This window comes from Felis catus, chromosome B4, assembly GCF_018350175.1.
Source record: "Felis catus isolate Fca126 chromosome B4, F.catus_Fca126_mat1.0, whole genome shotgun sequence".
Taxonomy (NCBI): domain Eukaryota; kingdom Metazoa; phylum Chordata; class Mammalia; order Carnivora; family Felidae; genus Felis; species Felis catus.
Window position 1 is genome coordinate 89,940,357 of NC_058374.1, and position 26,099 is coordinate 89,966,455.

Consider the following 26,099-nt stretch of genomic DNA (forward strand, 5'->3'; position numbering starts at 1 on the left):
CCACCCGGGAAACAACTGGCTTATGGCTATTAGTTCCCACAGCAACGAGAGCCGGGCCTGTAATCTCTGTTCTGCAGGGAAGGAAGTAGGTTGGAAAATGACAGCAGACAGCTTGGTCACCAGACGCTCTGGGCAGGCCCGAGACGGTCACGATGTGTGTCGCCTTCTCCGTCTTCGGGATTCCTGATGTTGGGGTTCTCCAGGCAGCTGGGAACTTGGGGTAAATCAGCAATTGGCTGTCCTTACACCTAGCAATTGAGAACTTTTGGTACACCTGATACTCCAGTTACCTGGAAAGGAAGATTCTAAGTTCTAGAATGCAACATTATTTTTTGTCTCCTTTTGTGCTTCCTCTTTGAATGTTGACATTTTAGTGAACATGGAGAGAAGTTGATTTAACAGTTTTTCTTAAAATAAGACCAAAGAGACATAACATACCAATATGAGCCCCTTGAGTAGATAAAAAGTGGCTGTAAAAGATTATTTCTGGAACAGATGGGGAACTCTTACTATGAAAGGGAAATTAAGAAGTTCTTGCCGATTTTTCTTAGGTATGATGGAGGTTGTTTTGATTATGTAGGAGAATGGCCTTCTTCAGAGATTCATGCTTAAGGATGGAGGGGTAGAGGGTCATCATGTCTGCAATGGAGAAATGGTTCTGCAAAGCAAATAACATTCACTCCCTACAGAGGGCTGGAATTGAGTGCACTGAGGGCAGGGACCACATCTGCCCTAGCGCCTGACACATAGTAGCACGCATAGTATGTGCTGAGCGGGAAGCCTTTCCCCAGAAACCAGTCAGCGCCGTTTCGCCTGCTTCTTCCCCTTCCCTGGGCTCTTCAAGGGCAGGGTCTATCTTTGAATCTTCCCGAAGCACCTTGCGCAGTCCTGGGCACTCATTTAATCTCTGTCGAATGAATGGGAAAAATGTGAATAGCACCACCATTTGAAAGTAATAGCAGTGACCATTTCAAAGTGAGCTGTTCTGTTTTTCTTGCAGACTTACTGACTGGCAGGAACCCAAGAATGGGGGGCATTCTGTCTGTTGGGTTCCTCATGGGTGTTTTCAGAAAATAAGGCCGAGTTTGTTACAGATCTCACAAGGGAGCGGCAGGGCATTGGGTGGTCCAGTTCAGATCTCCAAGACTGATGTATTTTTGCAGAAAATAAGCAGGTGCCACTGTGTGCAGTGAAAGCTGAGCTTTCTGGAACTTCCCATCCCAAACTTTGGAATTTGGTTTGCTCTTGGGCTGGGCCAGAGGCTTTAAGAGGCTAGTGGGGAGGCTTGGGGTTGCTGTCAGGTTATGAAGCGTTGTTTAAGCTGTTGGGTGATTTGGGGAAGGGAAGGAAAACTTACCATTTTGTGCTAATTTGTTGCCTATTGCTGGTACTCCTTTACATTGTTCAGTGCTTTTTTTCTCCCCCCTCAAGAAATGCAACGTGAAATGATAGCTGTAGTGAACTTTCTTCCCCTAAGTGCTAAGCAAATACCTTCAGTGTTTAGGCATAGAATGGAATTCGTTACAGAGTGCTGTTTATTTTCTGTTTAGGAAGAAAGAGCTGGAGCACAAAGGAAGGGAAACCATTTGCTTGCTATGTGAATTTGAAATTTCTTCCTTTCTTTTTTCTGTCTTCTGAGACGTTCAGAGTGGTTAACTGAAACAGACTTCTAAAAATACCCGTTAGCACAGCAAGTATTTTCTCTGTCTAAAATTAGCTGATTTGAGCTATGTAGTCTGGTTTTCTAAATCCTTCCATCAGGTGCTCTAGCCGCTTCTCTCTGTCGTTTTACGAGCTGTGGGTAACATGTTTGGGGGATGCAAACTGGGAATGACTTTATCTTTTATACAAAAATTTACAAATACCTGCGGTGAGTTCCAGCTTCGGGCTCACTCCTCCAGGAGGCCTTCCCAAGGTGTTTCCTGTGCTTTCTTTTCTTATGAAAGAGAGAAAGAGTGAGGGGGCGGGGGGGGGGGGGGGGGGGGATGGAGTGGGGAGGAGGGGCAGAGAGAGAGAGAGAGAGAGAGAGAGAGAGAGAATCCCAAGCTGGCTGCGTTCACCACGGACCCCCACAAGGGGCTCAGTCACGACTCGAGCCGAAATCAAGAGTTGGATGCTTAAGCAACAGACTGAGCCCCCCCCCCCCCGCACCCCTCCTGTGCTCTCTTTCATCTCACCTGTTGTTCTCAATAGCTCAGCTTTCTGTGTCCCACCCCTGTCCTACCCCGAAGGGCAGAACCTGTGCTCTGCTCGCTGTTCTATCCCAGTGCCTCATACAACTATTTGCTTAATATTTAGGCGCCTAACAAATATTTGTCCACCGTTAAAAAGTTGGTCCATTTACTGAGCAGAAAGAAAGGGAAATATTATTTGTTGGTGGTGTTGACAAAGAGACCTGTCTCTTCACATGAAAATTAAGGAAGTGGGAACGGAAGAGAAAGGGGGAGAGAAGCTAGTTGGGCTGGGAGTGGCTCAGAATCGTGGCCAGGGTCAGGGTGTAGTGACAGAAGCCCGTTGCCTGACCGAGAGGCTCCTGAGAACACCTCCCTGCCTACCTTTCCTCTGCCTGGGCCGTAGATAGCACTGGGCCTTTCTGAGGTGTGTTTATGTTTGTAAAATACTGTCTGTGCTTTCCAAAAATGTGGTTTCCCTGTCTCATGTGGGAAACATTGACTTGGTGAAAGTTAGGTACACTTGGTCAACAGTTTGCATTTGTCCGTTTCTGAAACTGTTTTCCAGTTGTGCGAAAGTGTGCCCTTTGTGTTACAAATTCCTTGAAGGGAGGGGTCCTGGCTTCTCTTTTAAGGAGTAGAATTTCTGTCTTAGAAATGTTCTCATTTTACAGCTCTTGGCATATTCTGGGAGGACCATGTGCCACCCCATTTCCCGGCCTGAGTTCTGGATCAGTTAGTCGAGAAGGAAGACTGGGGTAAGGAAGGTGGAGGCCAAAGTTTGCCTTCATGGCTGACGGCAGAGGATGCTGGTGTGCAGAATGTGGCTTATTCTTATGGGCAGAGGGCCTTCCCAAGGCTGGCCTCCGGTGCTCTGCTGGGGGTAGTAGCCCCCTCTGCAGGGTGAGCGCAGAACGTTAGCCCCCAGGTGAGGACAGAGGGACGGGGGGACTCCGCGTGCACTCCTGCTTCTCCTTCCGGACCCACTGATGCTGTTCTCCTCCCTTGTTGAGGAGGCAGACTCATGGGTGGAGAGAGGAGGCCTTCCTCTTCTATTAAGAGGTAAGAAAATGGCACCCACAGAGGTGATATCCTTTCTTAAAGTCACACAGCTAGTTGGCAACAGATTTTTCTCCTGGGCTTTAGAAGCCATTTGGAATGCATGGAAAGGGCATGATTTTGGAGCTGGCCGGGCCTCATGTTCACGTGCTACCTCTGTGACCTTTGCATTGGTTTATGTATCTGAACAATGGGATTTGACTTCCGACCTCAAGGCCTCTTGGGAGGGTTACAGTAGATCTAACCCATGTTTAATAGCCTGGGCCAGGGGCGCCTGGGTGGCGCAGTCGGTTAAGCATCCGACTTCAGCCAGGTCACGATCTCACGGTCTGTGAGTTCGAGCCCCGCGTCAGGCTCTGGGCTGATGGCTCAGAGCCTGGAGCCTGCTTCCGATTCTGTGTCTCCTTCTCTCTCTGCCCCTCCCCCATTCATGCTCTGTCTCTCTCTGTCTCAAAAATAAATAAATGTTAAAAAAAAAAAAAAAAAAATAGCCTGGGCCAGTACTCCATTTCCCCCTAATCAGCAATGCATATCTCCCCAGGCCTGTCCACGAGTTCTTTCTCTTAAATCCTGGCTTAGAGTCTCGGGAAACTTGGTGATGGGGAGGTGGTTGGTTCTCAGAGTGGGACTTGGAAATTGAGGGTTTTTTTTTTTTTAAGCTTATTCATTTTGAGATGGGGGGGCGGGGAGAGGCAGAGAAAGAGGGGAGAATCTCAAGCAGGCTCCACAGAGCCTCTGCGGGGCTCGAACTCATGAAACCATGAGATCATGACCTGAGCCAAAATCAAGAGTCGGACGCCCAACTGATTGAGCCACCCAGGTGTGCTGGAAATTGAGTATTGTAAATTTGTTATTTTGGGAGGAAAAGAGTTGATCCTAAGGAAGTACAGTGTTAAATTGGAAAGAATTTCGTGTGTCCCATCCACCGTAGAAGAACTTGTGTCACACCTGGAATTGATTTGTAGTCAGGAACTGAACAGTGTGGCCTGTTTAACTTTGGGGAACAAATGCCTTTCAAGTCTTAAATGTTCATACTTCTTTTCCAGGACGTTCTTTAAGTCTTTTGTTGTTGTGTTAAAGTTGTTTTGTTAAACGTATGAGTGGACTGTTAAAAGGTTCCTGGTTGGGGGGCATTGGTGGGCTAGGTGAAAGGGTGAGAGGGGAAACATTCAGATCTGTGGGCAGGGGAGCTGGTCTAGAACATGTGGAATGTGATGGAGTCCTGTCTCCATGTTTCCTGAGGTGTCCTGGATGAAACAGTCTGTGCCGGGCCCTCAGGGACACGGTTGCTGCAGGCGATGCTCCACACAGGGAGAAGAATGCAGCTCTAAGCAGGCACACATCCGGGCTTGAACACTGTGCGGTGACCTCCTCTTTCCGTGTCCGCTACTTGCTTCCTGTCCAGGTCTTCAGGTTAGTGAATGCTGCTCTGAAGCAGTGTCCACGCCACCGTGATCCACACACATCTGTCTCGACCCCTGATGCTAACGATATGTTCGTTCAACTACGTTCGGTGTCTCTTCTTCCCCCTCAAGTCTGCTTTCTGCTTTTTGTGTGTTTCCAGCCCACGCTTGGCAGGCAGAGCTCCCTGCTCGCCCCCCTGCAGGCCTAGCCGACCTGGTCTTGGCTGGTGGCTGGTGGAGCCGGCTAGGTCCCTGACCCCCCCCCCCCTCCCCCTCCAGCACTGAGGAAAGGTGGGGCGGGAGGGCACTTCCTCCGGGCCTTGGGCTTCCTGTGCAAGCCTGGAGGAAAACAGAGCTGGAGGGTGTGTGAACCCTCAGGTTATACCAACAACACGAACACTCCTCCACAACAAAGACGACTGAAATGCTCAACCCCCCTGCCCCCCCCCCCCCCCCTTTTTGGAGAGTCGCTTTTAATTTATAAATTGTTGACTTGGTCGAGTGATGTTAAAAACCTATGCTTTCTTTTTGACAGTCTTTGGCAGTAGCAGGTTTTTGTTTTTGTGAGTGGCTGGAGGGGCTTTTTTTTTTTTTTTTTTTTTTTAAATTCCCCAGACCGCAAGCCTGTTTTTACCTAGGAGATCTCTGGTTTGCTCTCTAGCAATTTCCTACGTTGGTGTCTGTGCAGCTGGCTGCCAGCATTAGGGAAAATGGATAACAGCCTTGCCACACTGGTGCCTCTGTTCTTAATGTGGGGTTGTTTATCTAGAGGTGGCCTGCCCCCCAGGCGCAGTCAGCACATCAAAGTGTGTCCATTTATGCTGATGGGGGCTGAATTGCATTGTGTTTACTTTTGTTTTTAATGTTATTTTGAATTTTTTTTTTATACGTGGAAGTCTTTTATTTCCTTGCTAGATTCCTGCCCCGCCCTCCCCCACCCCGATTAACGATTAACAGTTATGCAGACCTCAGAGAAGTTTTTGAAAATTTTGTGAAAGTTTTGTGTAGAAAGAAGAAACCGTCTCCCATCTCACCAGACTGGCAAAAGCGCCGTGAACATTTTGGAATCTTTCTAGTCTTTGAGGCATGTTAAAAAACAAAGTTCAACGGAGTAAATTTTATAAGATCTTATTGACTTTAGTCAATGATTCATGAATTGGGCAACATCCCATCTGGCAGATAGAACGGAGCTCCAAAGAGCTGTACAAAATGAGAGGTTTTCAGGGGTTGGGGGGGGCACGCAGGGCATAGGGGACACTAACGGGGAAGTTACAAAAGCAAAAAGCAGATTGTGGCCAGGTCACCTTCCTTTAGGGGACAGCAGAGATCTATCATGCTGCTGACCTCACTAGTGCTGACCAGGTAATTCCAAGTTGACTAGTTTGAGGTTCCACTGCGGGGGGGGGGGGGGGGGAGCGGCAGGGGGAGCTGAAACTGTAAGTTAGGTATGAAATCTTAGTTTGGTGACTTGGGCTTAGCAAAAGTGACTCCATTTTTCCAACAGGCACATAGTTTGTCATAGTGGATGTACAGTTCCTCTGATTTTTTTTTTTTTCTCCTCCCATTAAAAACTCTTCTGTAGGCTTCATGTTAACAGCTCCTATATGGTCAATCTTGACATTTGGAAGTATTACTTAGCTATTTTCTTTTAAAAAAAAAATTTTTTTTTTAACGTTTATTTATTTATTTTTGAGACAGAGAGAGAGCATGAACAGGGGAGGGGCAGAGAGAGAGGGAGACACAGAATCTGAAACAGGCTCCAGGCTCTGAGCTGTCAGCACAGAGCCCGACGTGGGGCTCGAACTCACAGACCGCGAGATCATGACCTGAGCCGAAGTCGGACGCTTAACCGACCAAGCCACCCAGGCGCTGGGAATACAGTTGCTGATTTTTAAACGAATTCTCTGTGGTCCTGGCCAGATTACTAATTCCCTGATAAATTGCTGGGTTGTATTGGTAGCCGCCCCCCACCCCAATTCAAGTTGAACACGGTGTATTAAAACAACTAAGCAGGCGTGCCTGGGTGGCTCAGTTGGTTGAGTGTCTGACTCTTGACCTCAGCTCAGGTCATGATCTCACAGTTCGTGAGTTCGAGCCCTGCGTGGGGGTCCACGCTAGCAGTGTGGAGCCTGCTTAGGATTCTCTCCTCCCTCCCTCTCTCTCTCTCTCTTTGTCTCTCTCATAAATAAAACAACAACTAAGCCTCCAGGAGCCAGCGGTGCTAGACCTGAGGGTCTCTCAACTCACTTTCTCTGTCCCAGCACATGGTTGGTTGTTTCCTCCTCCTCCAGGCTTAATGGGCTTTGAATCAGATGGACCCGGCACAACCCTTACTTAGCTTCTACACGAACCAACCTCGTGTCCTTGTAAGCTTCTGCTTTCCAATTGCAAAATAGGGAGAATAGTGGTACCCAATTTTGGGTTTATTCTAAGAATCCCGAGTCAGGTTGTGATGAGGGTGGCACGGTGTCTGGGGTTTGGTGACAAGATTCACTAAGGGCTTTTGCTGACCACCTTCCTCCCCGCCTCAGCCCCTCCTAGGGATTTGGGTGGGCTAATTCTGTCCTGTTTTGGAAGAGTGGGCAGAAGAGAAGGAGAAGCGAAATGGGGGGGGGGGGGTGTATCGAGAAGGCCTCCCCCCACCCAAGTGGAGGGAAAGGTCAACTGTTTCAGAGATTGCCAGAACCCTCAAAGGCAGTGGTGCTGCTTTACCCCACTACTGCTGGGGTTGGGTTCAGTGAGGTGGGTGAGGTTGGCCAGGAGCGCCAGGCCCCTGGGCATTTTTTGCACGGAGTTCTGCCTCCCTGGGCTCTCTTCTGGTCATTCTTTGGGTGTCCTAACTCACCCCACACCTCTGACTGTGACCAGCCTTGTATCCCTGACACACTTCCTGTGACTTTTGTGGTTCTCACCCCATCTACAACTAAGCAGGAGGGCAGGAGCGGATTTCTGTAGAAAAAGAGTGTCTTTACAAATTCCTGGGTGAAACCCTTCGAGGTAATAATCCACCAGATTTTTATTTGAATTGCTCTATCATCTTTTAATTACTCCAGAGTGTTTTCGCCTCCCTGGTAGGAAGGAGGAAGGTGATTCCTCAGATGAAACCAAAACCTGGGGCCGCTGAGGTAGAGCTGGAGGTACAGGTGTCTTTCTGAGAACGGAGGGCAGCAGTGGGGTATCTTTCTCTATCCTCCGTGTATTGCCTGTGGTGTAGAAGAGTGAGTCCTCATACACACAGTAGTACTTCAGCTAAGCCTTTTAAGGGCTAGGAACAGACTTAAAAGAGCCGCCTCGAGTGGAGCACAGAGAGGAGGAGACCTCAGGAGAGGGGATGGGGGGACGGGAACAAGAGTGATAGAAAATAGCTGAAGCTTGCATCCCCCTTCAGACTTTTAAGTTTGTCTAATTAAAATCTTTCGTGGTCTGGACATCTGGCCTGAAAGGACCGACGAGTCTCTCCCTATTACTCAGACGATATGAGAGGGAGCTTTACAAGTGTGTTTGGACTAGTGCATTAGTAAGGCTACACTGGGTAAGAATAGAGGATTTGCAAATCCAGACCCTAAGGAGTCAAATGTGACTTCCTGGACATTCTCTTCCTCAACAAATTGTCATCCACACTTTTTAATTGTGTTACATGAAAACATAGAACTTTAAGTTGCTCTCAAATCTTTTATGTGATGGCAACTTAGACTCCTATTAGAGATGGCAAGGAAGAACACCAGGTATCTTTTAGATAAGCTTGCTTCTGATCACTTCTCTTGGAGTGCTGGCCTATAGGCACTTCTGATTTTCTTGAGACACTCTGTCCCTGTTCAGATTAGGTGACGACTCCTATTTACTTGTAAGCCTCTGCCCTTGACTTTGACATTCCCGCCGTAGGTGGAGCTGGAGCCTGCTCAGCCTCCCAGATGGGCTCCACCTGCCCCGTCCTGGTGGCTTCAGCATTCCTTCGCGCTTCCCGTCTGGCTCACTTCCAAATGAGCCTGCTCGTAGGTTCCTTTCTCCGGAACCTACCTCCCCTTACAGCCAAGGTACAAGGGTTCCATGACCACTCAAATGATGTGGAAGTCACAAGATCTGACCTTTGGAAGAGCCTCTAGTGCCCCTGGGCTAACCTGAACTAGTGACGATGGGCTCCAAGGCCACAATTGTAATTGCTCTTAGCCAAAGGAAGTGGCTGGCTGCTGAATTACCCTTAGAGCCTTGAGCAGTGAGATGATTTAATCTAGAATTTAGGGTGGACGTTGTGTCACCGTTTGCCATTGTAGTGTCTTTCTTCTCTCCTGGCTTCTCAGCGATCGCTCATATTATTGTTCCAGTTAATTTTCCTAATACTCAGTGGACTGACTTTGTAGGTACTTGATTAGGACAGTGGTATAGATAATACAGAATATTAGGAAGCTGGGGCATCTGGCTGGCTCAGTTACAAAAGTGTGCAGCTCTTGATCTCGGGGTCGTGAGTTCAGGCCCCACGTTGGGTGTAGAGGTTACTTAAATGAAAACAAAAATGTTAGAAAACTCACTGCTGAAAAGGACAGGGACCATAGTCCAATGTTCTCTTAATAATCAGGGAAACTCCTTGAGGACCCACCTTCCTTTGGAAACCTGAGAATCCACTGCGCCTTCCTTTCTGAGACCTCAGAGAGCTGGGCCTGAGGCAGGCCTGCTGACTCACCTGCGGCCATGTTTTTTTCTAATTATCAGAGCTGATTAGCTGGATTTGGATGTGCTTGGCTCTGAGGGCTGTAATAATCTTCTTTCTTTCTTACCTAGCTCGCCTAGAATTTGAGAAAGTTAAACCAGTTGTGAAAATGTATCACCTTTCAGAAATGAACAGCATCTTAACTGACTCCCTTTGAAAGCACGTCAAACTGGGATTGCTGAGGTTGAGTGTAATCTGGTACCCCTTGAGGTTGGGCGCTCAGGCTGGGGCACTCTGAGGAGACTCGTCCACCTCCAACTTTGTTTTCTGGCTCCGAACAAACGAGTGGCTGTTTGACGATTGGCACGCGACCCGGGTTTTGAAAGCACGGCCATATAGGGTATTGCGGACTGGGAACCAGGGGGTTTAAAAAGTGAGGTCATGGAAGGCCCAGATGGAACTCTCTTCGCGTGGATCACAACTGCAATTAATCTTATTAACATCCTGGGCCCGTGCCTGCTCTCACTGCCTCGGGTGTGTGAGGGTATTTAAGGGGCAGGCTTTGAAGGACTGTCTCCTTTGATGGTGCAGATGCATAACAGAAGCGTGTAAAACTTTGTATCTGCTGTTATAAAGGCCTTTTGTGTGCTCTTGCAGATTCATTTAGTTTGGAGAAGCAAACAGAAAACCTCGTGCAGATAAGATGTTGCGAGGCTGGGTTGCAAATGCAATCTTGTAGATGCGGGTTCTGTGACCAGATAGAATCAATCAGTTGAAAAGGAACCCCCCCGCCCCCCCTCCCCGCCCCCCCAACATCGAGCTAGTTCCAGCACCGTATTCCAGAGTGAGTGGAAGACTTAAAAATGCTGTCAGGTCACGGGGAGGCAGGAGCAAACATAGGAAACAGCAAACCGTGGAGGTGTGTGCGGTGAGTGCTAAATTGGCAGGGATGGGGTACCCCAGGGGTTCCTAACATACAGGGGTGAGGGCTCTTGTGACTGGGATGGCTTCCTGGGTGGGGTGGGCCTCGAGGAGGCGGCCCACAAGGTGCTCTCAGGGCACAGTGGCTCGTGGCGGAGTGGTAGGGGTGAGGCTGGGAGAATTTAAAGGCAGTGGGTGGCACAGTGACCTCTCAAGTGCATGGAAGACGAGCCTAGTATGGTGTTCCATCCTTATAAGGGTGCTGCCTGCTTCTATTTTTGAAGCCCATTTTTTAAAAACTCCTCTAAAATGCCCACATCGACGCTCTCGTGCTGTTCTCTTGTTTTAACAAGTAGCCTTGGGACAAAGAAGTTGTTTAAAATTGTCAAGTTCAACAGATGTGGTTCATGTGTGCTAATATCCCAGAATTGAGTACAGAATCTACTCACTAAGTGAATAATTAAGAAAAGAAGTATCTGTTCTTGTGTAATGTACCCATTTGCTCATAATTAACGAATGTCCCAGTTACAACATTATGACAGGCCTGTTTTCTTCAAAGTTTTCTTGCTGTGTACTGATACAGGGTTTTTTTGTGTGTGTGTTGTGTTGTTTCGTTTTAAACCTTCGGGTCTTCTCAGATCTCGGTCCCTCTGGGACTCGCCAGGGGGGTGGGAGAGGGAGGCGAGGAGCCCTTTCTGCCCACAGAACATGCTGGGGGATTAGCGTTCTGGGGGCGACACTCGGGGAGCCTGGCACCCGGCCACTGGGCAGCACTGTGCGCATTGACCTTGTCCTCTTAGCTGCCCTCCCGTCCCTCCACCTGTTTTTCCTCCCCTGAGATAACAGAGATGTGTTTCTCCATAACAGGAGGATGGAGGGGGCTGGGACATCTTTCCCTTGCCTTTTCTTTGCCGTCGGAAACCTGAACAGCAGACATCTTTTATGGGTGCAGAGAAGCCTACAATGGGCAAGGTGAATCCCTGAACCTCACCTAATGGGACGTAATATGTCCCAGCTCTAGATCCCGCAGTTAAAAAAAAAAAAAATCTTCTCATCCGGCAGGGGAGAAAACTCTGGACTGGCCAGGGTGAATCAGCAGGCCGTTCACCAAGATAAGCGCGAGTCTCTAGACGTGGCACCCAGCCGATTGTCAACACTGGTGCCGTGAGAACGTGGCAGCAAGCAGCACCCTGTACTTTTAAGGTCAAGAACGGCAGCACCAGGCCCCCTGGACACAGTTGCTTTTTCCTTCAGGAAGAGAATTTCATTTGTCCCAGAAAGGTCGTCTTTCTACTTAAAACACAGAGTTCGCGTTGCTTTCTTGTGGGCTTCCCCACCTTGTTGTTCGTTCGCACGGCGCCCACTACAGTCCAGATTCACATGGCCAAGTGGAGTCCCACGAGCCACACATAACTACCTACACTTAAATTATTGAAAATTCAAATGGAAATTCATTGTCTCCCTTTACTTGCTCAGATACCCCATGTGGCTAGTGACTATTCTTTTGGACAGCAGTTATAGGACATGTCCCTCGTTGTGGAAGGTGCTGTTGTCTCTCAGCGGTGCCGCTCCTTATTTGAGAGAACTTTCTGGGCTCACTCAGCTCCCCCGTCTGCTCTGCCTACTTTTATATCTTAGAGGTTGTGGTACCAAAAGTGAAGAATGTCCCAACAGGCATCTAATGTAAGTACACAACTGTCCCCTGTGACCTTTCTCACCGGGCACGATCCTAGCCTAAAAGATCCTCTAAGGACTTGGCGGGTTTGGCTCTGTGTGACGGCCTTTCTTACATTCCTCACAGGGTTTCCGTCTGCACACCTAAAACACATTTCAGAACAGTTTTTCCCTGCTAATTCTACTTTATTAGTTTTTTAAAGTTTATTTATTTTGAGAGAGAGAAGGAGCGACAGAGGGGCAGAGAGAGAGAGGGAGAGAGAGAGCAGGAGTGAGGGGCAGAGAGAGACACAGCAGGAGCTAGAGGGGCAGAGAGAGACACAGCAGGAGTGGGAGGGGCAGAGAGAGAGAGAGAGAGAGAGAGAGAGAGAGAGAGAGAGAGAGAGAGAGAGAGAGAGAGACAGAATATCCCAAGCAGGCTCCACGCTGCCAGCACAGAGTCCGATGTGGGGCTCGCTCCCACGAACTGTGGGATCATAACCTGAGCTGAAATCAAGAGTTGGACCCTTAACCGACAGAGCCACCCAGGTGCCCCTTTATTTTTTAATTTTTTAAAATCTTTAAGTGGGCTCTGTGCCCAGCGTGGAGCCTAACCTGAGGCCTGAACTCACGACCTTGTTGAGATCAAGACGTCAGCTGACAACAAGAGTTGGACGCTTCACCGACTGAGCCACTCAGGCGCCCCCTGCTAGTTATACTTTAAAACCTAGTTCAGGAGCATCTAACTGGACTTTCTGGAAGTTGTCTTGGAGTCCTCTAACTGCTTGCTCACCAGCTGCTGGAAATCACCTGTTTGATACTGGTGCTTAAGTGCGAGCCTGCTTTGGTTTGCTTTTAGGTCTGTCTGTGACCGCAGTGGAAAGATCTCTCCCAGAGAAGATTTTTCTGTTTTGGTTAGGTCCTCAACACTTTATTTGCTGTCTTTGTGGGAACGGAGCCTGGGAGGAGGACATTTAAAGAAGTCACTACCAACACTCCATTCCCCTCGAGCTGTCCCTGCATTCCATTTGCAGCGGGGGCCCGTTGCCCCCGGACAGTGCGGTTAACAGCCTGCGGGGTCCCTGTGGTTTGTTCCGTACCCAGGTCTGCACTGCTTCCGTGTGTAGTGCGCCGGGTATCCCAGTCTGTTCGGGACATCATTAGGTGACTGCCAGTTGCCACCACCGGAAGATGAGCTTGAAAGTAGGAATTCGTGAGTTTGGAATCTAGCGTCGCTTAGAGTAAGCGCCTGCTGGCCCGGTAAGTTCACCCTCTCCCACTGACACGCGCTAGCCATCAAACCCGGCCAGGAGTCAGAGCAGCTCCACACGAGAGCCGTGGGACTGGGAGGTGTTGACACCATCTACTGCGTCTGTCATCAGGCACCGTGCGTCTACCGGGGCGTCCCCTACCCAATCAGAGAAGCTGTGCTAGTTGCTTTTTTAAAGGGTCATTAGTTTTATTTTTTTAAAGAAGACACGTGAGGGAGTGGGGCGGGAGTGGGTCAAACTTGACTAGGCTGTCAGCCACGGAAAGGTAGAAAGGCAGCGGCCACGGCCGTCTGTCCTAGCCGTAAGTGCGTGGCCCCGACCGGGGCTCCTGCAGGCACTCAGTAGAATTGTCGGATAATGAGTTGTATCGTATTTTCGTCGCAGCTCTGTCAAAAACGTATTGGCTTGCACGTTTTACGGAGATGAGAAAATGGTTTCCGAGAGGTTAAAGAGCTTGCCTTGGGTTACACAGCGAGGACGTGGCGAAGCTGTGAATCAGACCCGTATATGCCCACGCCGGAGGCCACACGCCTTCCCCAGTGCAAAGGGTCCAGCCCTCGTTCCCACTCACGGTCACAGTCCTCCTGGATGCTTTCTGTTTTGCTGTTGTTATATTTTGGACTTAAAATTTTAAGGTGAGATAAAATGTCGAATTACAGGAGAGTTAGCAAGAAAGGGTATAAACAGGTTTGTAAAGCGGTGCGTTTGTTCGTTCTCAGACAGTCTTGATTTAAAATGGGATGGGGCCACGCCGCACGAGGACCACGCCGCGTCTGGAAGGCAGGGTGTGGCCCTGTGAGAAAGTTCACCGGTGGAGAAACGTCTCGGTGACCCCACCCAGGAACCGAAGCGAACCCCAGATCAGCCCTCGGACTTGCAGGATGAACACACTAGGGAAGAGTCTAGGGTTGATAATTTTTCATGGAAGAACTGAGAAACTGGAGGGTTGGGAGACTATAAAAGAAAGGTGGCTTATAAAAAAGAGGACCTGTAACTGCCTAGACAGACGTACTTGGGTGTGGCGACACCGCCTCGGCCGCCAAGAACAATAAGGATACTTCAGACTGCTGCGCCCCATGCCATTTCCTGTCCTTGCCATCGCAGTTCAAGGTTAACGTCTATACTATTTGATCTGTTCTGCACTTGCCACACAGGTTTTTAAAAGCTCCTCCTTATTTTTACCTTTTGCACCCTTGTACCTACTTTGTCCCTTCAGTGTTGCATGTTTTTTTTCCTTCTTTCTGCTCGTAAGGCCGTCTTCCCAAAGGCATTGTATTTGGAGGAAGGGCAGGGGGATCCTTCCCTACGTGAGAGGAAGGGGGGGGAGTGTCTTAAAGGGATAACAATTTGGAAGTTTTCCAGCTCTAGAGACTTCCTCCCATTCTGATACTAACAGGAACCGGTGTCCTTCACTCCACAGCCTGAGCTCGTGACTTCTGTGCCTTTCCCCCTGCTTCTTACACTCCACTCAGAACGTTGCTTTTATCATTTCAGAAGCTTTTTTTCCTTGACATTCTTCACTGAGACTTGGGCTTCGCTGGACAGTAAGTGCCATGAGGGTGGAGGTGTGGTGCCTGACGTCCCCACGCCCAGGCGAGCGCTTGGCACACAGCAGGAGCTCAGTAAATATTTGCTCAGTGAGCAGGCCTTGGTCTGTGGCCTTTGTGGGCAATTGCTATGTCAGTTGACTTAAAAATATGGCGTAGATCTTAACCGTTCTTACAGGAAACAAAAATCCTAATGATGTGAAGTGATGATGCATGTTAACTAAACTGGGGCTAATTGGTTTGAAGTATATGCATATGTCAAATCCTTGCGATGTACACCTAAAACAAATAGTGTTATATGTCCATTATATCTCAGTAAAAAACTCAGGGTCCCAGCCTTCTAGGGTTTAGCTGTTTCTCTGGGATTTACTTTCCAGTTAATCTTTTAATAACAAGGTGTTTTGCCTTGAAAGGATCGTGGAGGTCCTTGGGCCCAACTCTTTTCTGTTATCGTTCCTTACAGTTTCCTTGGTTTTTAATCTCTGAGAAGGAAGGGTAGCTGTTGCACAAGTATGTCTCAGCTATGCTTTTGTGGGCAAGCTGGGGTGAGTTTCTGTTTGCAGGCCAGCTAGTGCCTTCGGTTTTCTTCAAGCTGCTGGGAATGCTGACATGAGGTGGCCTAGGGACAGTTAAGACTCACTAGGGGCGCTTGGCTGGATCTTGGGGTTGTGAATTTGAGCCCCGTGTTGGGTGTGGAAAGCCTGGGTGGCTCAGTCAGTTGAGCAACTCTTGGTTTTGGCTCAGGTCATGATCTCACAGTTAGTGGGTTTGATCTCTGCGTTGGGCTCTGTGCTGATAACATGGAGCCTGCTTGGGATTCTCTCTCTCTCTCTCTCTCTCTCTCTCTCTCTCTCTCTCTCTCTCTCTCTCTCTCTCTTTTTGCAGCCCTTCCCCGCCCCCCAAATAAATAAACTTAAAAAAAATCTTAAAAAAAAAATCACACAGATTCTTAAAAAAAAACCTCACTAAATTCTAAATGGACTTGACCTTGCTCTTTGCTCTTAATCACTCCATTTCCCCCTTCTCTTATTTAGGTGGTAAGCCCCTAGGGTAGACGTATGCTACGGTATTTGTGTAGTTGGCTACTTTGTACATTTTTAATGGTGGGTCTTTGGTTGCCTTGATTCCTCAAATGGAACCATTTTGCCCCATAGGTCCCACCAGTGAGAGCAGTGTCAGATTTTCGCAAAACTGTCCTGTTAGGGTCAAGAAGCACCGTTGAGATGATTCACTCTGGTCCCTTTATTTCCTAGGAAACGAGGGAGTGGCCTCAGGTCAATGAGCGGAGGGCACGGGATTAGTTGGTGAGAGAGTCTGGACCAGAACCCCCGTCTCGCTGGAACTGGGCACGGTTTTCAGAGCACCCTCTAGCTCTGCCAGTGCCACATCTCACCCGTTAGGAAGTGGAAATCTCTTAGGTTCACTGTTTCGTATTTGCTCTGAAGAGTCTTTGGACAGTCTGTATTGAAAAATCAAAGTCGACACAAAGACTCATGATCTTTTTTCAGCTATGGCCCATGGCCAGCTAATTGTGGATTGGAAAGAGCAGGGCCAAGCCGAGAGTTACAATATATGTTTTGAATTTCCTTAGAAATGGTCATTGAAGCTTCTGTAAAGTTATTTTTTTTACTCTTTTTTTTTTTTAATGTTTACTTATTTTTGAGAGAGAGTGAGCATGCGCAAGTGCATGGGGGGGGGGGGCGGGGGGGGGTGCAGAGGGAGACAGAGGATCCGAAGTGGGTTCTGTGCTGACAGCAGAGAGAGTGATGCAGGGCTCAAAGTCATGCACCGTGAGATCATGACCTGAGCTGAAGTCTGACGCTTAACGGACTGAACCACCCAGGCGCCCCCTATTCTTGTTAGTGGAAGCAACATAGAGGACCCGGGTTAAAATTAAATTTGATCTCTTAACTAGTTGAGGTGTCCCCGGACAAACCACACACTTCCCGAGGGATCTCAGGAATTGGAGTTACTGAGGGTTGGTAGGCTTTGGAACCAGGCTTCAGGGAAGTTCTGTCACTGCCACAGAACCGCTAAGTTTCTATTGGCAGGTGAATTTACTTAGAACTTGACTTCCTTTGGAAGCCGGAATAATAATGTCTACTCGGTTAGGTTGTTGGGAGAATTAAATGCAACACAAGCCAGGTGTCTTGTATGCTTGGCTTCTTGGGGGTCACAGCACACTGAAGTCTGGCCGTCTGTGATTGCATCTAGCCATTACATCATATCACGCACTGCTCGAGCTCTTTAGACGAGAAACCGTTATTGAATTCTTCAGTGGAAAGAGGGTTTACTATCATCCCATCCACAGTGTGGACAGTCCAAGCCGGGGTCGAGACCGGATGGGTTGCCAGTGGGTGAGTAGGGGAAATCTGGCTACTTGTATCTTGACATGACGATTTGTTTGGAAGATCAATTACCCTGTGGTAGTTGTGTGTAATTAGGTCATTGATTAGTGCCAGTTAACATGATTAATTGCCATACTCTTTGCTTATAAATATGGTATAAAGCTGTAAAGACCCTAAAGTTCGTAGAATTTGCTAATGAGGAGCTTTTGGTTTGTGTCTTTAAATATTGTTTAAAATGGAAATAGCCTGGGGCACCTGGGTGTCTCAGTTGGTTGAGGCTGAGCCGGCTGACTCTTGATTTCCCTTCAGGTCATGATCCCAGAGTTGTGGGTTCGAGCCCCATGTCAGGCTCCACGCTGAGCATGGAGCCTGCTTGAGAGTCTCTCCATCCTGCTGCCCGTTTCCCCTGCTTGTGCGTGTGCACTCTCTCTCTGTGTCTCTCTCTCAAAAAAATAAATGGAAGTAGCCAATCCTACAGGCACTCTGAGAGAATGGTGTTTGTGCAGGAGGGAAATTTAGCAAAGGCGGTTTCACAAAATAATAATGAATGAAGCGTTGCCATTAGCTGCTGACAAATTAGTTGTAGCCCTCAGGAAGATGGTAGTCCGAAGGAATGAGAACCATACTTGGTGGATGACCCTGAGAGTTTGACAGTGAGAGGGTGTGTGTGTGTTCGTGTCTGCGTGTGTGTTTCGAGGTGAAGTGCCCCAGAGTTCTTGTGGGGACTGTATAAAGAATCCTGCCTTACCTGCATTTTTTCTATGATTGTTCATGTGTGGCATGCCTTGTTTTCCTTCCAGGATGTGGAGAAAGAGAAGGAAACCCACAATTACCTCAGCAAAGAGGAAATCAAAGAGAAAGTTCACAAATACAACTTAGCAGTCACAGACAAGTTGAAGATGACCTTGGTAAGCACCCACAGTACTGTCTACGTTGGCACGGGTCGAAAGACCAATAAATGTAGATTGTTGGTACTACAGTCTACGTGTTTTAAAATCTCCGAGTAGCGTTTGCAGAGGTTGAATGGCCAAGGCGTGCAGGACGGTAAAGTGGAGTGTTTCCGCAGCTTTCAAAGTAAAGTTCTATGTTGAAGTAGCTGAACATCGGTGGACACTTTACAGTTTTATTGTAAACGTTTTTGTGACCCCCCCCCCCAAAGGATGTTTAGCATTGAGTATAACCGCTGTCTGTTTCACATACAGGTGGTGACTCAGATTCTAATAAGGCTTTAGATAAGTTTTATCTTGTGCAGATAAGTTTGGAAGTGTCAGCAAAAGGGTTTCGTGCCGTGGCTCAGAATATACTTGAGCTAAGATTTCTCTCAGCTGGTTGTTGTGGAAGATGAGGGAGGTCGTGCTCAGCGTCCTACACGTTGCCGTTTCGGGCTTCAACAGTGTGGTACCGAACGCTGACGCTCAGCGGGGGCGAGGGTTTAGGAGGAAGGAGGCCCAGGGCTTAGTGACTACAAGGAGAGCCAGCAACAAAGCCACAGTATTCATGTGCCCACAGACTGGACTGGCATCTGTGCCTCGTCCTCGCATTTGGTGACTTTCCTCGAGGCACCTGCCATCCCTTTGCCGGTTTCCAGGGCCCTTGGACTTCGGCCTGTCAGTCTGTTGACCGTGAACTGACAGCTGAGCAAAGACTAGGCTGACCCGTTTAGGACAGGCCCTACTGAGCTCTCTGACCTTTGGGGAGGAGCCTTTAAATCCAAGCCCTCCCCCGGAAGGGGGGGTGGGACAGACGATCCCAGCTTCGTCATTCCAACGCTCACATTTCTGTTTTCAAACGCGTTTTTCATCGGAGGAGAAACAGTCCACTTGCCATGGTTTCTTCTTCCCTTCCCGCCACGGAGATTAAAACATGCAGGTTTCCGTTCGTTTCATAGATAGAAATTTTAAGTGTCGTATAATACTTTCCACAGGAATGAACACACGAATTGGCATTGTAAGTTGACCTTGTGGAAAGGAAGAAATATATGGACCAAAAAGGAGATTTTTAATGTTTGACTTTAACTGTCTCATTTATCGATATAACACCTGAAGATTTGTTTTAATAAAACGTTAGAATAAACTTTTTCTAAATATACCCGCTGTAAAAAGAAAAAGTGAAGACCAGACCGTTATTACTATTTTTGGCAACTAAGAAATAGTAATTCTGTTCTCGGTTAAACGCTAAACTCAACAAGCTGTCTGTATAAATATATGTGATTTTTTTTTTTTTTGGGGGGGGGGGGTAATAAAAACTATACCTCAGTAGAACTGTTAGGAAATAGTATATAGACGGAGGTATAAGTCAGACCAGAAAGACAAGTCCTTACAATCTCTGTAGTTCACATTGTAGCTTCGGGTTGTTTTGCACATCTTGCCGCTCGAGGTGCCGGGATCACATCATCGTGTACCCCACGCTGTATATGGCATATGTGCTGTGTACAAAAGTTTGAGTGAGATCGGTAATCGAGGACATACCATAAAGCCACTGGGAATGAAATAGGTTGTTCATTGACCACTCCAGGTTACTTGGGTGTCTCCCAGCCCCCCAGTGACCTTCCTTTTCTGTGTAATAGCTGGCCATCAGCTGCGGAAGGATGGCGGCCCCCATGTGTGAAGGCGTCTTGGGATTTGGCTGGCCACTGCCCCAGGGGATTGTAACCTCTCCAACAGGCCCTGACCTTTCACATGTAGCTCCGGGCGCGTCGGGTTCCCAAAGCAGGGGGAGGCTTCTGTCCCACATCTGCCCTACAGACCTTGCTCTGGAAGCACTTTGTTGGGGGTGTTCCCTCCCTCTGAGATCATTCCCTCAGGGGTGATCTTTACTGAAGTTCTGCCACAGAGCAGGAAAAACAAAGACCAAGAGAAGGAAGGCGAGACATTCTTTCTCTTGTTTTGCCGGGGTGCTTCCCTCCAATGCCGAATGCCGCAGTCAGCGCAACTAAATGTGTGTTTCTCTTCCGACTTCAGAACTCAAATGGGATTTACACTGGCTTCATTAAAGTCCAGATGGAACTCTGCAGACCCCCACAGACTTCTCCGAGCCTTGGAAAGATTGCTCCCAGTAGCAATGGCTGTACGAACACGCTTCACATCAGCAGCACGAACACCGTGGGGGAAGTGATCGAGGCCCTGCTCAAGAAGTTTCTCGTGACCGAGAGCCCTGCCAAGTTTGCACTTTATAAGCGTTGTCACAGGGAAGACCAAGGTATGCTGCCGCGCGTGAGATGAAAAGGTCTCTGCTCTTAGGTCTCTGTCCTTATTTGCAGAAAGGACACTGCTGGGTGTCTGTACCTCGGTGGTGTCAGAGCCCTGGGATGGGTTCTGGAAGCTGTGGTGCTCGTGGCTCACACCTGATGTTTGCTGGCTTTCCGTATTTTTGAGTTGGCTAGTTGGGGGTCTGAGGAGCCCCGAGGCAGCCACATGTGATGGCCTTTGTGGATGCCTTTGTGGAGGAGTTTGTGATGTGTGCACAGGGGGGTAGCTTTGACGTTTTTTTGTTTTTTTGTTTTTTTTTTGTTTTTTTTTGTTCCCCGCCTTGATTTTGATGCTCTTCAGGACGAAAAGGAATGCCTCTGTGCTTGAAGGCTTCATTAGCACATCCCACATTTGATGTGCATCCGAACATGGAGTGGCGTGGGGGGGGCCTGCGTCCTCAGAGACTTTGAGGGTGGGAGGCACACGTGTGCCTGAACATCTCAGCCTGGAGTGGCACAGCCCTGAGTTCTTGAGTTTCTTTAGCTTGCCACACTGGCCTTGACGCTGGGGCATTTTGGTACGTAGCTCTCCAGAGGCCAATCCGCTGGATGAATGACATTCCGATCTGGGGTCTGCCTGTCTGAACTTAATACCCACGTTCAGTGGATAGAAAGAGAATATTAAAGAACTGCGTGAACCTGAACACACAGTAGTCGAGGGCAGGCACTCGAAGCAGAAATCGATAACCACTGTGATCCAGTGATTCACCAAGGGCTCGTTTGCACATGGTAACCATGTGTGGGCAATCGGCTACTTGAACTGTGCTTTTGGGGGGTAAAGCCTCCAGCAGAGCCATGGAGGAAAATGCACTAACCTGACACGAGCGAACTGCCCTTCAGTTGCATGGGGCTGGAACCCAGCTAGTCGCTAGGTATGCACGCACTGTTTTGAGCACAGGCCACCTGCAGAATACGAAGAGGGGCAGGCCAAGATTCCTACCTACCCTCAAGAGGCCCCAGGCTCAGAGTTGTGGGGGTTTCTGTCCGCAGGGAAATCACGACCTGCTATGCAGTTGTTTCCAGAAGTGCCAAGATAACGTAAAAGAGCTCAGATGGCATTTTATCCTGCCAGCTGCTGTGCCTGCCCACCTGGACTGGAGTGGCACACACGGACAGTAATAGTGTGATAGCGGCCTGTTGAGATAGTACCCTGACGAAATCTTCCAGAGTTGCAGGCAGTGCTGGTACCCTTTGGGGGGGGAGGGGGGTGTGAGTGTGTGGGAGGAGACACATACAGCTGTGCTCCTGAAGTCACCAGAGCTTGCATCCTGACCGCCCGGTTTATTTGCAGCTGCTAAAATTCTAGATCTGTAGACTGATTTGCTCCTAGTGCTCCAATTTTGTGTTCTTTGGATGGTGTATTATTTTTACGGTTTCTGAAAGGGGTTGCAGATGCTTTTTGAAAGGAGGAGCAGAATGAATTGTAAGCCCATTTGGGGACTAACTAAGACCCATTTAAATTCATTCTGGAGAGTTATTTCCTTTTTTTTTTTTTTTTTTTTTTCTTCAATGTTTATTTATTTTTGGGACAGAGAGAGACAGAGCATGAACGGGGGAGGGGCAGAGAGAGAGGGAGACACAGAATCGGAAGCAGGCTCCAGGCTCTGAGCCATCAGCCCAGAGCCCGACGCGGGGCTCGAACTCACGGACCGTCGAAGTTGGACGTTTAACCGACTGAGCCACCCAGGTGCCCCGAGAGTTATTTCCTTTTTGATCAAGGCGCAGCGTATATTGTGCAGCTGTCTATATGGTGGAAATAGTGTAGATTTCATTCCACTATAGGCTGTTTCTGGTCACAAGAGGAGGAGGACGGTGACTTGGTGGCTGGGTGACATGGGCTGTTGTGTTGATCTGGAGGAAGGGCTGGTAAGCGGGGCGTATGGTCCAGGGGACGGTTCAGTACTCTGTCACATGCCGCTTGTCTCCTCACCCAGTCTATGCCTGTAAGCTCTCAGACCGGGAACATCCGCTCTACCTGCGTTTGGTGGCTGGGCCCAGGACAGACACCCTTAGTTTTGTTCTTCGTGAGCACGAAATCGGAGAGGTGAGTAGTTGTTCATTCTTGCTTTAAACCGTACAGAGCAGCCGGTCCTGTTTTACTGCTGTAGTGGAGTGACTTTTTATCCACTTGGGAGGGGGACAAAGGGAGAGAATGTGTGTGTCTGTGCGTGAGTGTCTGGCTGTCTGTACCTCTTGGGAGGGGGAGAGCTGGTCTGTGGATGATACCTTTCTGTGTGGTGTGTGTGTGTTTTAACGTTCGTTCTTTCTTTCTTTCTTTCTTTCTTTCTTTCTTTCTTTCTTTCTTTCTTTCTTTCTTTCTTTCTTTGTCTTTCTTTCGTTCTTTCATTCTTTCTTTTTTTCTTTCCTTCTTTGTCTTTCTTTCTTTCTTTCTTTCTTTCTTTCTTTCTTTCTTTCTTTCTCTCTCTCTCTCTCTCTCTCTCTCTCTCTCTTTCTTTCTTTCTTTCTTTCTTTCTTTCTTTCTTTCTTTCTTTCTTTGTCTTTCTTTCGTTCTTTCATTCTTTCTTTTTTTCTTTCCTTCTTTGTCTTTCTTTCTTTCTTTCTTTCTTTCTTTCTTTCTCTCTCTCTCTCTCTCTCTCTCTCTCTCTCTCTCTCTCTTTCTTTCTTTCTTTCTTTCTTTCTTTCTTTCTTTCTCTTTGTCTTTCTTTCTGAATGAGAGAGGGTGGGGATGGGGAGAGAGAGAATCCCAACCAGGCTCCACGCTATCACTGTGGAGCCTGACGTGTGCCTTGATCCCACAAACCGAGAGAGAGCATGACCTGAGCTGAAAGCAAGAGTCAGACACTTAACCGACTGAGCCACCCAGGCGTCCCTGTGTTTTTCAGTTTTCAGAAACAGACCCGAAGTTAGCATACGATATAATTTTTTTTTTTTTTTTTACAACATCCATTCTCTTGGTGCGTAGTTTTCAGAGGTGGGAGGAGAGTAAGAAAGAAAGCTGCCTCCCACCTAAAGAGCGCTTATCACCCCTTCTACCTCCAAATTGCCCCAATCCAGTTAAACTATGAAAGTTGACACTCTCCATATGTTTGCTACTAACAAACGCCTGCAGGCTTATTCATTTAAAGAGAAATAAAAGGAAATGGAATCTCTTTACCATGAAAGACCTTTAACTTTCTAGAATCTTTTTTTCCTCTTGCCAGAATGATTTAGAAATTATGTTGGTATATGCATCATTTGCCATTTTCTCTCCAGGGAGGATTGAATTTAGGCCAGTTCTGTTGAAGGAAAAAGCACTTTATACCATTTTTCTAGATCAAATGTCAGGTTTAAAATGATGCTTGAGTAAATCTTGCAAGGCCTGGGTCTCCGTCTTCTGTCTGGAACAGGAAATGTTATCCATGTAGAACATCATGTGATACAATGAGAATAGTTTCCAGGTTAAAATTAGGAAACCAGTGGGGTGCCTGGGTGGCTCAGTCAGTTAAGTGTTTGACTTCAGCTCAGGTCATGATCTCACGGTTCTTGAGTTCAAGTCCCACATCAGGCTCTGTGCTGACTGCTCGGAGCTTTGAGTTCTGTGTCTCCCTCATTTGCTGCCCTTCCCTGCTCATGAGCTGGCTCACTCTCTCTCTCTCTCTCTCTCTCTCTCTCTCTCTCTCTCTCCCCCTCCCTCTCTCTCCCCCTCCCTCTCTCTCTCTCTCTCTCTCTCTCTCTCCCTCTCTCTCCCTCTCTCCAAAATAAATAAACATTAAAAAAAATTTTTAAAAAGGAAAGGAAACCAAGTCTCAGCTTCCTACTGTTCCTCTTGTTAGATTGGGAGCATGACCTTGGGTAAATCTTCCAGTCTTTTCAGTCCTCAGTTTTAAAATCTGTAGAGTGGGACTAAAGATTTTAAAAGGTGGTTTTGAGTCACAAATTAAAAATGTATGTAAACATGCCTTGTAAATTATGTTCATATGTCTAAATTGGAAGTTTATTTGGGGGGTTTTAGGAAGACAGTGCTTTTTTAAAAATTTTTTATTTTTAAAGATGTATTTATTAAAAAAAAATTTTTTTTTAACGTTTATTTATTTTTGAGACAGAGAGAGACAGAGCATGAACAGGGGAGGGTCAGAGAGAGAGGGAGACACAGAATCCAAAACAGGCTCCAGGCTCTGAGCCATCAGCACAGAGCCCGATGCGGGGCTTGAACTCACGGACCGTGAGATCATGACGTGAGCCGAAGTCGGACGCTTAACCGACTGAGCCACCCAGGCGCCCAGATGTATTTATTTTTTATTGTTTAAATTTATTTTGAGAGAGAAAGTGTGAGCGGGGGAGGAACAGAGAGACAGGGAGAAAGAGAATCCCAAGCAAGCTCTATGCTCAGCGCAGAGCCCGATGCTGGGCTTGATCTCATGACTGTGAGACCATGACCTGAGCTGAGATTAAAAGTGGACACCCAGCCCACTCAGCCACCCAGGAGCTCTTTTAAAGATTTTATTTTATTTATTTTTATTTATTAATGTAAAAAATATTTATTTTTGGGAGAGAGAGAGAGAGACTGAGAGAGCGTACGCACGAGTGGGAGAGGGGTAGAGATTGAGGGAGACAGAGGATCCAAAGTGGACTCTCGTCTGTCAGCAGAGAGCCTGATGCAGGACTTCAGCTCAGACACGAGCTCGCAGTTTGTGAGTTCAAGTCGGACACTTAACCAGCTGAGCCACCCAGGTGCCCCAGTTTTATATTATTAAGGAATTTTTTTTTCCATTTTATCTATTTTAGAGAGAGAAAGTGCAAGTGAGGGAGAGGGTCAGAGAGAGGGAGAGAGAGAATCCCAAGCAGGCTCTACCTCTCAGCACCGAGTCGGATGCTGGGCTTCATCTCCCAACGGTGAGATCATGACCTGAGCCGAAATCGAGAGTCAGACGTTTAACTCACTGAGCCACCCAGGCACCCTCCCACCTTTTTTCCTGACAGTGCTGTTTTAATTAATGGTGTATTCTAATGTAGAAAGTTTTGTTCTCCTACTCCATGCTTCTTATTCTCTTTAATAACCAGGTCAGAATTCCTCTCCAAAAAGCCTTATACCATGTGCCCACTTGGCGGTTTTATTCCTTCTGTTCCATCTGTTCCACTTGTATTAGGTTGTCTCCAGTCTTTTTCCTCCCCACATTCCTGGGAGGTCCCCATCGGAAATTGTTCCTGACGGAGGCAGTGACTCTCAGCAGAAGACCCAGGGTCCCCTTTTGGGAGGGGAGGATGTGTCGAAAAGCAAACAAACAAAAACTCCCCCGTGATGCCAAGTACCTTTCTTGACTGCTTTAATTAGAACAAAATTTAAACCCCACCGGTGTTTATTTTGTGCCTGCTAGGTACCAGGTGCTGTTGGGGAAACAACTCAGAGACTCGAGGGCAAGAGACAAACCTCAAATAGTGAGAGGTGCAGCAGCTGCAGTGTAGGTAAAGTGTAGGTGAGGGAGGTACTAAGCAAATAATGGTCACAACTTTTAAATCTTTTGTGATCGTGGCTGTCCTTGCTCAGTGAGAGCTTCTAAGGGATGTAGTTCTGGGTGGGAAGGGAGGGAGGAAATTATGGAAGACTTCTTAGAGGAAGTGGCATTTAAGCTGAGGCTTGAAGGTTGAGTTGAGTTCGCCAGGCAGAGTGGAGAACATGTGCCCAGCCACGGAGGGTAGTGTTATGGGTGAGGGCCACAGCATGGCGGGGTGGGGTGGGGAGGGGGTGCGGAGGGTGCTAGAGGGGTTAGAGTCTTTCAGACTTAGCAAGGGCAACTAAGGGAAGCCACCGAATGATTCTAGCAGGGCAGGGTGAGGCCTAGATTTGCGTCTTGCAGAGTATTGAGGCTCACTGTTGGGGGAACAGAGTGGGGAAC

At 47.9% G+C, this 26,099-nt stretch overlaps 1 protein-coding gene across 1 annotated transcript in view; it reads left to right on the forward strand.

Annotated features, from left to right (window-relative positions):
* The window catches only part of RASSF3 (Ras association domain family member 3), a 73,315-nt gene that overhangs the window by 43,886 nt on the left and 3,330 nt on the right, over positions 1 to 26,099 (forward strand). The window contains exons 2-4 of the mRNA XM_011284114.4: positions 17,819 to 17,926; positions 19,979 to 20,216; positions 22,200 to 22,309. Of these exons, the coding sequence (XP_011282416.1) occupies positions 17,819 to 17,926; positions 19,979 to 20,216; positions 22,200 to 22,309 (456 nt within the window). The remainder of the gene's footprint in view (positions 1 to 17,818; positions 17,927 to 19,978; positions 20,217 to 22,199; positions 22,310 to 26,099) is intronic.